Source organism: Phaseolus vulgaris, chromosome 6 (genome assembly GCF_051622355.1).
Source record: "Phaseolus vulgaris cultivar YP4 chromosome 6, ASM5162235v1, whole genome shotgun sequence".
In the NCBI taxonomy this organism is placed as follows: domain Eukaryota; kingdom Viridiplantae; phylum Streptophyta; class Magnoliopsida; order Fabales; family Fabaceae; genus Phaseolus; species Phaseolus vulgaris.
The window spans coordinates 3,385,877-3,398,351 of NC_143503.1; the positions used below are offsets into that span (position 1 = coordinate 3,385,877).

The following is a 12,475-nucleotide window of genomic DNA, read 5'->3' on the forward strand; positions in this document are numbered from 1 at the left end:
AGATAGAAGGTCCCAGAATGGAAAAGATGCAAAGAAAGATTGGGCCTTTTTTATGTTTTATCATTTAGCCCATTAGCGCGACACAATAAACAACCTAACCCTAGAAAACTAGGATAAATAGAGGGCTAGAGGCTCAACCTTAGTGTGCCAGATTGAGAGGAAAACACCATAGAGTGAATTGTAACCCAATTGGGAGAATGGAAGGTGATAGAAGTATGCGTGGCTAATTTTACCCTTTGGGATTTGGGAGTAATCTCCTCAAACTCTTATGTATTGAGGTGATATTTTATATATTAATATTCAGTTCTTGATTGATTATTGGTATTGTTGTTTTACTTTTAATTCTCCGTGACAAATTGAGAATCTTAAATCTGACCGGGAGGTATTTTTAGGGTTCGGACCTAAACAACAATACTTAACATATTTGAGTGCTAGGAATAGACTTGAAATGTTAATTGCTATTAAACGTCTGAGCTTCGTTCTAAGTTGTTCTTATAAGTATGCGAGGGATCGATAGTTAGGGAACATTCTTAAGGATTTTATATGCGAGGAATCGATATAAATGATTTTTATACGGGCATCAATTTCAATTAAAGAACTTAATATTAGCAAGCTAATCAAAATACATGAGAATGAGAGAGATGAAACTTAATCCCAATTTTTCCAATTGAAGCAACTAATTCTTTGTTTGTTTTCTTATTGATCAGTGCCAACATAATCACTTCACACTCTTTTTTATTGTTCTGTTCCTTAGGGACAATTATTACTTCTGACAAACGCGGTGCACTTGCCGTAAAAAGTCATCAGTATGCAGAAAATTAGAGAAGAAACAAAATTCAGTATTATCTACCCCTCTCCCCAAAAACCCACTATCAATATATGTTGTCATATGCCTCATACAAAAAATTTCAAATTTGAATTCGTTATTTCTTTCCTTACACTCTTATACACACTCATGTCTTCCAAATCAATTGACACATTGTAAGTAGGTGTTGTACTAGTTTCTCTCTCTATGTAAGATGGTACCATGACCATACACAACATTAAATGGTGGCATGCCAATGTGGTTGGGGTAATCATTATTATACCAATACTCTGCCCACTAGAATACGAAAAGTCAAGTTTAACATTTCTTACTTGGAATGGATAAGGTAGAGCACCAAAACTTCAAAATGTCCACAAATGTTGCTTCATTAGTTCATCAATGGCCAATTCTATAGTGTTAAATCTCTTAACATTCTTATTATCACAATTCTACATCATTTGTATAATGTGTTGAATATCAAATGAAAGTTGCTTAACTTCAGGGGTGAGTTCTTTTAAGAGAGTATATTTTCCTCCATGACTGATGTAAACCTTAGAAGGTTAGGAGGATCTTAATCAACTCAAAAGGTGTTAGAGAAATGAAACTTCATGATTTTATACTCATAATGGAGAAAGCATGAACCCCTATAGTGAAATTGTTGAAACAGTTGGTTCTGGAAGGGCAAGTTGAATAGAGCTTGTAGACTCTCTTTTTTAGCAAAGTAAACTATATTTTTTAGCACAAACACAACAAAGATTTATACTGGTTCACCCCAAAATGTGGGCTACGTCCAATTCTCCCTTAAGTAGACAACTTAGTAGATTTCACTAAACAAAATAATTGTTTACAATGAGTACACCAACATCTCCATATTACAAACAAGTCCACCAACTACTCCTAGTTTTACCTATCTCGTTTTTTTCTCTAAGATCAATACCACTTAAAATAACAAAGAAACACTTTCATAAAGAGCACAAATAAAGCTCACAAGGGTAAGGCTTTACACAGTGAAAAATTACAAATTTTTTCTCATCACCCGATATATTAGACGCTCTACTTAGCATATACGAACAAATTAATCTTTTCTCAATAGATGTTGTATATGGCTTTTGTATCTTTAGCATATTATTCATTCTCTTTATATAGGCTTCAAACGATTATGGTTAATCATGCATCTTCTTAAAATTAGATCTTCATTTTTGTTGTAGTATACATTCAGAAAGGAAACTTCTTATCTAGTTAATTTTTTTGCGTCTTAAACTTCAATCTGTTTATGGAAACATATTTAAAATATGTTGTAATAAAATTAGATTAATTAGATTCAATCGTAGTTATATAAGAATGACAAACTTTTTTATTAGAAATTTATTTTGAACGTTAAGTTCAAATTGTTTCCAAACTTATATATTTTAAATATTGAAGTAAATCTTTGATTCTAAATCATTTAACAAGATTAATATGCAATTCGTTAGAACTTAATAATCATTAAAGACATATAAATCATAGTAGTTTAAAATTAGCAACTCCTAATAGGCTTAGCTTGATAGACATTCTAACACGTTAAAGACTATAAAGTCATCTAATGTGTTGAACGCCGACATAGGAATAATTATTACTGTTCTTTCTTACTTCTAGTAATCACTTCATATCTTATATTGTTTGTTATCATCAAAATCTCATAAACTACTTATATACAAAAGATCATTTAGTGGGATCTTAACTGTCTAATGTATCAACAGAAACTCATTCAGTTTGTATTAGTTTCAATGTAAAAAAAGGTAAAAAAAAAACAAAAGAAAAAATGGATTATGAAAACAGAACATGCCACCTTTAATGAAGAATCAAATGATAAGTGTATGGAGATTCGCAACTTGAGAAAGTCTCTCAAGAGAATAACAAAAGCAAGAGTAGAGAACTCTTCAAAAGGATAATTTCATTCAATCTTCAAAAGTGAATTTACAAATGAAGGAGACTCATTTTTATAGATTAGGAGGTCGACCTATGAGTGGAATGGACAAAAACACTTAGTTAACTTTGATAATCAAAAGCTAACTCCACTGAGCATGATTAGATACTTGTGATAGACACTCCCGAACGCTCTCCTTCTTCCTCGCGATAAATGTTCCCTCTTACTAGGATGTGTATACTGCTAATAAGGTTGTTCAAGATTTTCAGAATGAGAAGATAACGAAAATTGAAAGGTTCTTTTTTATTATGGATTTGAGGTTGCAGCAACACCACAAGTAAAAGGTTGAGAGCGTCCACTTAACTATTAACATATCCTAGAAGAATATAGGGATCAAAAAGATTAAGAAGATGAAAAAGGGATGTTGGGAATTTTTTTTATTTTTTCTTAAGGGTAAAATGGAAATTTCACCACCCTTATGGTGGTGTAGGAAGAAATTATGGGAGTGCAAGAAGAAAATTCACAAAAACTCTGCTCAAAACACGATAAGAGAGTTTTGTAATTGTTGTGTAATGGATTCTTACATAAACATAAGGAAAATTTTCATGCACCTCCATTGGTTCTTCATCTCCATATAATTTTAAAAATCCAAACATACCCTTATCAGTATATGTTAGGGTAGGTTTTCTAGGTCACTTGTTCTTCATTTTCTAGGTGACTCGTGCTTTGTTGGAATGGTTGATTGTGGGTGCGTATGGCTGGTTGTAGTTAATGGTGGTCGTTTGTTGTTGGTGGTACTGAAGTTGGTGGCGTTAAAGGTTGTGGTGAAGTGGATGATTGAAGTGAACTTTCTTTTAGCTTTTACTTTAATCTTTTTTCACTTTTTTGTCTATTGGATTAAGCAATTTGTAACACCTCCCATTTGAAATGTACACATCAAATTGAGCAATCTGAAAGCTTGAATAGAATTTGGGATTTCATACCAGGTTGTACAATCCATTTTGTGAATTTAATTTGTAAACCGGATTGTACAATCCAGTAGACAATCTCGAACCTGATTTTAGCTTTCGAATTATCAATCTGATATATTACAAAAAGCAAACTAAATTGTACAATTCAGTATGAAATTAAAAAAAATGTGCACTGAATTGTACAATTTGGTATGCATATCCTGGATCCGATTAAACATACCAGATTGTCCAATCCGATATATTAATAAAAATAAAGAAAACTGGATTGTATAATCTGGTATCAAAGCAACACAACAAAGAAAAAACATGGTCTAGGAGAGAATTATGATAAATAAGGATTTTTAAGAAATGGCAAAAAAGTATTTTTCACATTTATTATAGAGGTGTAGGAGGAACCGATAGAGGTGAAGGGAGAATTTGCCTTAACAATTTGAATTTTCTTCCAGAATAAACCAAGTAGGCAAATTCTCTCTCCACCTTCATACCTTCCGCATGAACTTCCATATTAACTGTGAAAAGTAGATTTTAATCTTTTTAAAAAATTTAAATAACCATAAATGAAGCATAATCTCCCCTTTTTAAATAATATCAATTGCACCACCACACACGTTACCTTCTTTTTAACTGCAACACTTTCATTCTTCTTCAACCACAACATCTAAAAGAGTAGTTTCATTATTTGAACGGGTGTGAAAGGATTTTGACAACAATATTCGTTATATTTGATGTTTTCGAGTGCAAAAATAATTTTTTTTTAAGAAAAATTATACTTCATTATTGCACTTTACAAATTTTGTACTGAATTTCGTAACTTTAAAAAAATAAAAAAATAAACTAACAAAAACGCATTCACTATTAATAAAATTTTCACAAAATATACCGCAAACATCAATATTTATCATTAGTCGTAATCACCTACCACAAACATTCACCACCATTCTAAAATGTTTAAAAAAAAATCACAATCGTGATATTATTGAAATTAAAAATAAAGATGAAAGGTGCATGGTGAATTTGCCGAAAATATATCCAAATGCTTCTGTTTTTTAATAGGTTCCCACGGCTCCAATTGTAGCTCTTGTATTTTTCTTTCTTTTTAAAAAGAATCACGTTTTTGAAAAATAAATGAAATAGTAATTTTTAAGAAAATCAAAATTATTTTAAACTGAAATTTTTATTAGTTAATAGAATACTTTATTTTAAAACAGTATTACATTTTGTGTTTTTATATTTGTAATAGAAATCTGTTTTCAATAATTAAAAAATAGTATAAAAATTGTTATTATTGTTATGCATTTAATTAATTACTTTAAGTTGTTGATTTTAATTAATTTATATAACTTTATTAAATATGTGATAGTTATTAGTATTGTAAATTTATGTATATGTAAAATTAAAAGTATAAAACATTAACTTCAAAAAATACAAACAATTCAATTTTGAAAGTGTAAATTTATTATTTATCACAGGAAAACTTCTAGTTCAATTTTAAAATATTAAATTCTCGTCATTTTCTTGGTTTAGAAGGTATAACTACCACACATTCCAGAAAATTAATTTTTGAAAATACTATTATTATCCAAAAAATAAACCAAATTTAAAAAAAAAAACTAAAGTCCTTATAAATTCTTACCATCATCTCCTAGATTAATAGTATTTTAAGTACTTCTCTCTTCATTGCAAAGCTTATCATTTCAAGCATTCCAAATTTACTTTTTCATTTTTTTTCAAGCATTCCTGATGCCATTTTATGAAGGTCTTCTTGAATCATGTAAGAAAAAGTGGTGCGGAAGCTATGAAGGTGTGTGAGCAAGATCCTCCTAAGAGTGGTGTTGATCTTGAATGTGCATGAAAGGTATGATTATAGGGAGGTTCGGCCAGCCCAAGGAGATGTGAAGGAAGTGAAGTTTAGAGCCTAGAATTCTAGGGGAAGCAAAGCTTGGCACAAAATGACAGCATAGCTTTACTCACAATAAACTTGAAAATACAAGGTATAGGCTCCTCCTTTTATAGGCTAAGGAGGACCATAATGCAACCCTAATGCTAGCCAAATGAAATGTAAAATGTGAAGCACATGAGTGCACATGGGTGCACAAATGAGCACATGGGGAGGGGTGTGTCTAGTTTTTATGCTCACCCCCTCCATGGGCTTTCTAGACTGGCCTTGGTAAATTTAGAGGTTTTTTTAGAAACTCTAAGTTTACCTAGGTTGGTGTTTTAGGTGCCAAAATTAATTCTAAGAAAATTACAAATAAAGTTCATATGCTAATTTTGACAAGAAATTAAAGTCTACTCTACACTAGAGTTTATGGCATTTGAACATGTAAAAGAACGTCTTCTTGGATCCTCTTGGCCATAACTCTATGGTTGGCCCAAATCTACCCTTTGGTGGGCTTGCATGTGGACTTGTGCTTGGGCCTCTTCCATCAATTCCAATTTACTGTAAGTGTAATCTCACTTCTTTTTATGGGGCGAAATCTCACTTATTATCAACTTTTTTGCTTTCAATTTCAAAAATTATTAGTAATTAAAATATATTAATACCATTTAATTATTCCAAATTTAACAATTCGTCAATTTTAAATTCTGAATTTCTCAGTTGTAGTGCTTGGCGTGTATTTTTGAATCCAGAAGATAACTTTCAAACTATACAACTCTACAATTCTGAATATAATATTTAATTTCAAATTATGGAATTCATAAGAATTTATTTATTCGGAAAAAAATTCCAAATTTTACAATTCAAAGATTTAATTAGACTTTTCAATAAGGTACGGATATGCAAGAAGGCAAGGGAGGTGCAGGAAGAAAACGGCCACTCCAATGTGTAAAATATTTTAGTTATTAATTATCCTAATATCTAAACCAATGTCTAATTCGGAATAAGAATTGTTATACTGCATACCAATTTATTAAAATCTATACTTACATTGAAATGTATAAAATAAGACATGGTAAGATATAACAAGAACAGAACAGCACAAACAGTTTCTCAATTGTCACATAAATGCAATTTAATTACAAGATTCATTTAAAAAAGGGAAAATGAGCTCCTAAACAAAAAACCAGGAATGGTGTGACAGCCAATCAAACAGCTTCTGAAAACACCAAGCTCTAGTAGTAGCCTCTAACTCCACAAAACTTTTTAAGAATGAATGAATGAACAAATTTAGTATCAGTGATCTCTGACTACAAAAGGAATTTAAACAAATCATGAGCCATTATGAGTCATTGTTCGTGCTGACCGTATTCCAGGATGAAAAAGGGTGTATGAATGTTAAAGGGTTGAAGAGCGCTATGAAAAACTCCAAATCTGGAATAGTAGTTAGTACCATCATCCATAAACAAAGTAATAATAAATCCAAACAAGCAAGCTGTGTATGACTTTAAATATAGATGCTTAGCGGTGGGAACCTACAAATACTTTTTCATCAAACAGATCCCCAGAAACTCTCCAAGACAAACAAATGTGGAGACTACTCCCTCCGAACTCAAAATACACAAAGCAAGGGTCATATTTTGTGGAGTTAATATAAATTAACAAATTTCAACTACCTCAATCCTTATCTTTAGCCCTAAGCACCACCATCAATATACATAATTGAGGATAATTCAGTAGAAAAAAATACTTATTTATTATATGAAAACGACAAAATATTAAATGAGCTTAACTACTATTCTTGAGAACTTTGAAACTAGTTAATTTTGTTCATATTTAAGTGCAGACAGAGGTAGCAGATAGGATATAAAATGTCTAATTGGCAACGTCATGAATTTAACTCCCCTCTGACATGAAGAAAATGTCTACCATTCGATGCTAAACGCTAAAATCTTAAGTGTCTTAGAAAAAAAAGAGTTCAGATCAGTAATCTGCCTCTCTATGATCCAATTTACGAATGCTAACATGGAATGCTGTCAAAAGAGCCCTTAGAATAGTGACATGAGAACCCTGTTCAAGACTAATTAAGATCTATCTCATGGATATGATCTAACTAGGCATGTAACTAAATCACAGCAACTGCAGCAACTAGTTTAACCTGAAAAGGTTGAGTCAACATCTTTAACATAGGCTAGCCAAACATAACTTAAGGAAAGATGGAGAACAAGTACTCTTTCAAACAAATTTCTAGTAAGTATGACCTACAATAATACACAATGACACAACTCCACCACGATTCTAACTAAATATCATATCCGGAATTGTGACAGACTAACTTGCAAACATCTGAATATCACAAAAGCACAATGTGCCTATCTAAAATCATATAGGCTGATAACTCATGGGAATCTCTAGATTGATGATGCTCAGGAAGCTCTAGACTGATGTTGTTTCTACCTTCTGTTGTCTAAGCATTAAATAAAACTGACATGCTAGTGGCTCTTCTGACTTCTAGAAAGTGGTCACCTGCAGTAAGTGCCTTGTGTCTAGAAAATGCTTAAACCTGCATGCAAATTCTACTGCAAAGCTTAGTAATCAAACTATCTTGTGTAAGGATGGTAACGACTACTGCCACCATAGCTTCCCCTACTGGGATACACTCCACCTCCAGCTCCACCATAACCAGCACCTGGGCCTGATTCATAACCCCCACCAGTGCCCGGACCACCATAGCTCCCATAGCCCCCAGCACCTCGTCCATACGCACCTAACCCACTGCTGCCATAACCAGCACCAAGACCACCCATGTATGATCCATAGCGACTAGAGTAGCCAAACGATGATTCTCCTCGAAAGCCAGCATAGCCACCAGCACCACTGCCACCATAACCCCCAAAACTACCACCAAAGTCATCTCCAGCCCCATACCCACCATAATCGCCAAGCCTACCCGCAAACCCTCCACCAAGTGACCTATAAGAACCAGGACCATACCCGCTACCGCCAAAACTTCCATAAGAATCACCAAATCCACTGAATCCATCATTGTAAGAACGTGCCCTAGAGTCACTAGCAAACGGAGCAAGAGAAGCTGGGTTTGAGGATTTCTTTGGTTCAGCCTTCTTGATCTCAACCTACAACAAAGAAGTGAGTCAACCTAGGTTTATTTATAAGCACAATTTTATTTTGCCTGGGTTGCACGAACAAATAATAAACCTGAAGCAACACCACTCTCTCCAGCAATAGCAATAATTTAGTAACAGAAGCATGCATTCACACAATAAATTATCTAGAAGCAAAATTCTTTCAGAACAAAATCTTTTGCCGTTATAACAGACCACCTACCTCCTCTTCACAACTAGCACATCCATTTTTAAACACGTGAAATAAAACACTCACCTGAGTACCAGCCATATCAATCATGCTCCCATCTTCCAAAATATTATCCACAACCTTTTCACTATCAAAAACTATAAAGCCAAACCCCCTTGATCGCTTTGTAGTGTGGTCCCGTATAATCTCATGCTCTACCACCTTCCCATAGTTGGAGAAGAAGTTCTTGAACTCATCTGCAATCCACACACCAAATATAAATCAAAACACACAATAAGTTCCACAGATCCAATAAAGATGTAAACACCTTGTTCATCCAAGTTTAATTCCACACCAGACACATCACTCCTCAAGAAAATAAAACTCTCACCCAAGTCCCTGCAAAACTAATAAAATCATTCACGTTCATTGTTTATTCCAGAGACCAGAGTGCCATGTGCTTAAATTCTAACATGGCTAATATTTGTCATATTCAGTGCTTAATTTCTAGTATTGCCAAAAACATTAGTGTATTAAGACTTTTTGTCACGGGTTGAATTCGGTCTGGTCAAAATTAGGGTTGATCTCTTTTTTTCTTCAAAAAAACGAAATGAGAACAAATAATAAATAGTAAAGTAATTATTTTTATTATCTTACTAACATCTTCTCCATTATTCTAACATGACTAAGTGTATATGAGTCAGTTTTACCCAAATCCCTCTTTCCGAGGCACGTTCAAACTCTGTTCTCACATTTCATTGCCGTTAACGGAGCTGAAAGTGAATTCAAACCAAACACAACATTTGTATGTAACCTTCAGTGCAAAATTCATGAAGAACATTTGTGATTAAAAGTAGGGTTTCCCCACACTTTTCTTATCTAAAACAACCTAAACATGAATAATGGATAAATAAAGTGATAATTATTATTATGTGAAAGAGAATTGGACCTTCGGATACTGATGTTGGAATACCGCCGACGAAGATCTTCTTGGTTTTGAAGTCATTAGCCTGCGACGAACCCTTGGGAATTGTCCTCTTGATCTCGACCTGGAAGGAGCAAAACGCCAGAAAGGGATCAAAAAGGTGGGTTAAAAAGTTCAAAACGCAGGAAAAGAGCGAAGAAAATAGAGTACCTGCTTGCCGTTGATGATGTGGTTGTCCTGAATGACTTGATCAACGACGGAGGGATCCGCGTAGGTGATGAACCCGAAGCCCCTGGGTCGACCCGTTTGACGGTCTTTCATGATAACGGAGTCCGTTATCTCGCCGTACTTCTCGAAGTACTTTACAAACGTCTCTGATAAGAAAAAGCAAAATTAATCAACATAACTCTGATAGAAATTAAGAAATTGAATAAAAGAATATCAACGAATAAAAGAAACCGCGTGGCTTTTAAGACCTAGGGTGGTGTCTTTGGCTAACCCTCCGATGAAGATTTTCCTGCAAAGAAAGGAGAAAGTGATAATAGAAGCTTGAAAATGAAGGAGAATGAGAAAGAACGGTGAAGGAAACAAACCCGGGACTGGCGCCGTCGCCGGAGTGAGGGTTGTCGGATTTTCTAGAAGCCATTGTTGCAGATCGAAATCTGCAATGTGCGGAGAGCTATGAAGAGAAAACAGAGCCAGACAAAAAGAGAGACAGAGGACTCGCTAGGTTTTCGGAGAACCTTTGTGTGAGTTGTCCTCGTGGGCTGTGCTTCGGTTTCTTTCTTTCAAACATTTGGGCTGTGTCACATCCATTCACACTATACTTATAACATTACTTTTTACATCCCCATAAATTCTTCCTGTACCCGAAGATTTGAAAATGTTCACGCATATTGGTAGTTTGTGTTCTTGAAACTTCACTAAGTAGATGGTGGTGTTGAAAGCTAGATTTTGGCACATCATTTCAACTAGGCTCATTCTCCCTGCAACAGATCAATTTCGATAATTTTGATATGCACCCAAAACTTGCATATGAAAAGTTTGTTTTGCCCTTATTTAAAACACTTCTTAGGATTCATTGAGGCATTGAATCCTCATAGTTGAGCACGACTATGGCGCAAGGAGAAGGAGTTGTCGATGGAAAAGAAGTGTGCACCGCAAAAGGCAACGTTTGGTTGGTTGTGCTCATTGAAGAATAAGGTAAGTTTTTCGTGAAATGGGTGACTTCCAGATATATATCCGAATGTGGTTTTTGAAATTCGGATGGGGAAATCTGAAGGTCTTCTGGATGTTGTTGTACGGAAGAACAAAGAAGAAGTGGTGGCTTCTGGATTTGGATATCCGTAAATGTCCCGGATATGGTAATCTAAAAGTCATTTATGTAGTGTGTGCGCGTTTTTTTTTTCATTTGAGACCATTTCATGAAATGCTTAGGAACATGGTGAGGACTAGAGGAGGAGGACCTTCTAATATGGATCGTGTGCGACCAACTGCATTTATGAGAAGAAAGCATGGTGGTCCTAGTAATTTAGTTGCAAATGAGAAGAAGTGGAAATTGATGATGAAAGTTATCTAGAAGGGCCAGTGGAAAGTCATTACTAATTAATTATGAAGATCATGTGACGAGACAATTATGGGATGTTTTGGTAAGTAATGAACATTAATTGAGTGTGTTATTTATGTATTTGTTGATGGTATTTGTTGATTATTGTAGGATCGTGGTGAGCTTAAGGTCGTTTTTCATGGGAGAAAGGTGAATAAGTTAGGAGCACCACATGACGCATAGAGGCTGCAGTAGACATGTTTGGGTTAGGTGGTCTCATTCATGCAAGTTGAGAATTTAGACAGATGATTGTTTTGTGCATTCGTAGAGAAGTGGCATGCAAAGACAAACACATTTCATTTATCTATTGGGGAGATGACCATCACTCTTGATGATGTGTCAAATTTGTTGCATTAGCCCATTGTTTGGCAATTTTATACACACCAAACCTTAGATGCAGATAGGGCGAATGACTTGTTGGTAGAATCCCTACATGTTGACCATGGAGTTGCAGCTTAAGAGACACGACACTGCCTGGGAGCTAATGTGCACCTCAGTTGGTAGAGAGATGTGTACGAGGACGCATGCTCAAGGACGCAATGGACTATAGCTGTCAGAATTTATTTGCTTCACCTTGTTGGTTGCACTTATTTCCTCAACGTGATCTCCATCAGTATGGATATGTGCAGATGATCCCTCGGCACCCATCTGTAGTTAAAGATGGTGACCTCACTACAAATGAAATGGATCGGTGATGGTTACATTTCAATGATTATGTCATACAGGATATAGTACATTCAACAATATATGGAGTGATTTCGATCGATATCACATTCATATTTCTTTGACATGCCTGAGGATGACCGTCTTGGAGTCATACCCTCATAAGCATTTTCCCCCACAAACCAGTTACAACGCATCCTCAGGAGACATATCTTGAACATCCTGCTCTGGTATGTATGAACCATTAATAATTTATTGATTTGTGTTGATTTATGTTTAATATTATAACATTCATGGTTGTAGGGTATTTGTCGTAAAATTACACAGACATTGCAACCATTACTTAATCACGGTGATTTGGTGGAGGGAAGCATTGTGTGGAAATGAATACAAGGAACCTTGATGTTA

General features: G+C 34.6%; 1 protein-coding gene across 2 annotated transcripts; it reads right to left on the bottom strand.

The window, feature by feature from the left end:
- Positions 1 to 7,687: 7,687 nt before the first annotated feature.
- LOC137830956 (RNA-binding (RRM/RBD/RNP motifs) family protein) lies at positions 7,688 to 11,244 on the bottom strand. Of its 2 annotated transcripts, none has more exons than XM_068638388.2 (6): positions 10,392 to 11,244; positions 10,275 to 10,315; positions 10,009 to 10,172; positions 9,823 to 9,922; positions 8,961 to 9,130; positions 7,688 to 8,695 (listed from the first exon to the last, which is right to left on the bottom strand). In XM_068638388.2, exons 1-6 carry the CDS (start codon positions 10,442 to 10,444, stop codon positions 8,162 to 8,164), a joined length of 1,062 nt encoding a protein of 353 aa, XP_068494489.2. In that variant the 5' UTR covers positions 10,445 to 11,244; the 3' UTR covers positions 7,688 to 8,161. The 2 variants fall into 2 exon arrangements, with proteins under 2 accessions (XP_068494489.2, XP_068494491.2); XM_068638390.2 differs by having other exon boundaries at positions 10,258 to 10,315; positions 10,392 to 10,554.
- Between the last annotated feature and the right edge of the window lie 1,231 nt (positions 11,245 to 12,475).

Coding starts and splice junctions, on each gene's coding strand:
- LOC137830956 (XM_068638388.2), bottom strand. CDS start 10,444: ATGGCTTCTAGAAAATCCGACAACCCTCACTCCGGCGACGGCGCCAGT. Junction 10,316..10,391: donor GGCGACGGCGCCAGTCCCGG/GTTTGTTTCCTT, acceptor CTTTCTTTGCAG/GAAAATCTTCATCGGAGGGT. Junction 9,131..9,822: donor TCCAACATCAGTATCCGAAG/GTCCAATTCTCT, acceptor TGTGGATTGCAG/ATGAGTTCAAGAACTTCTTC.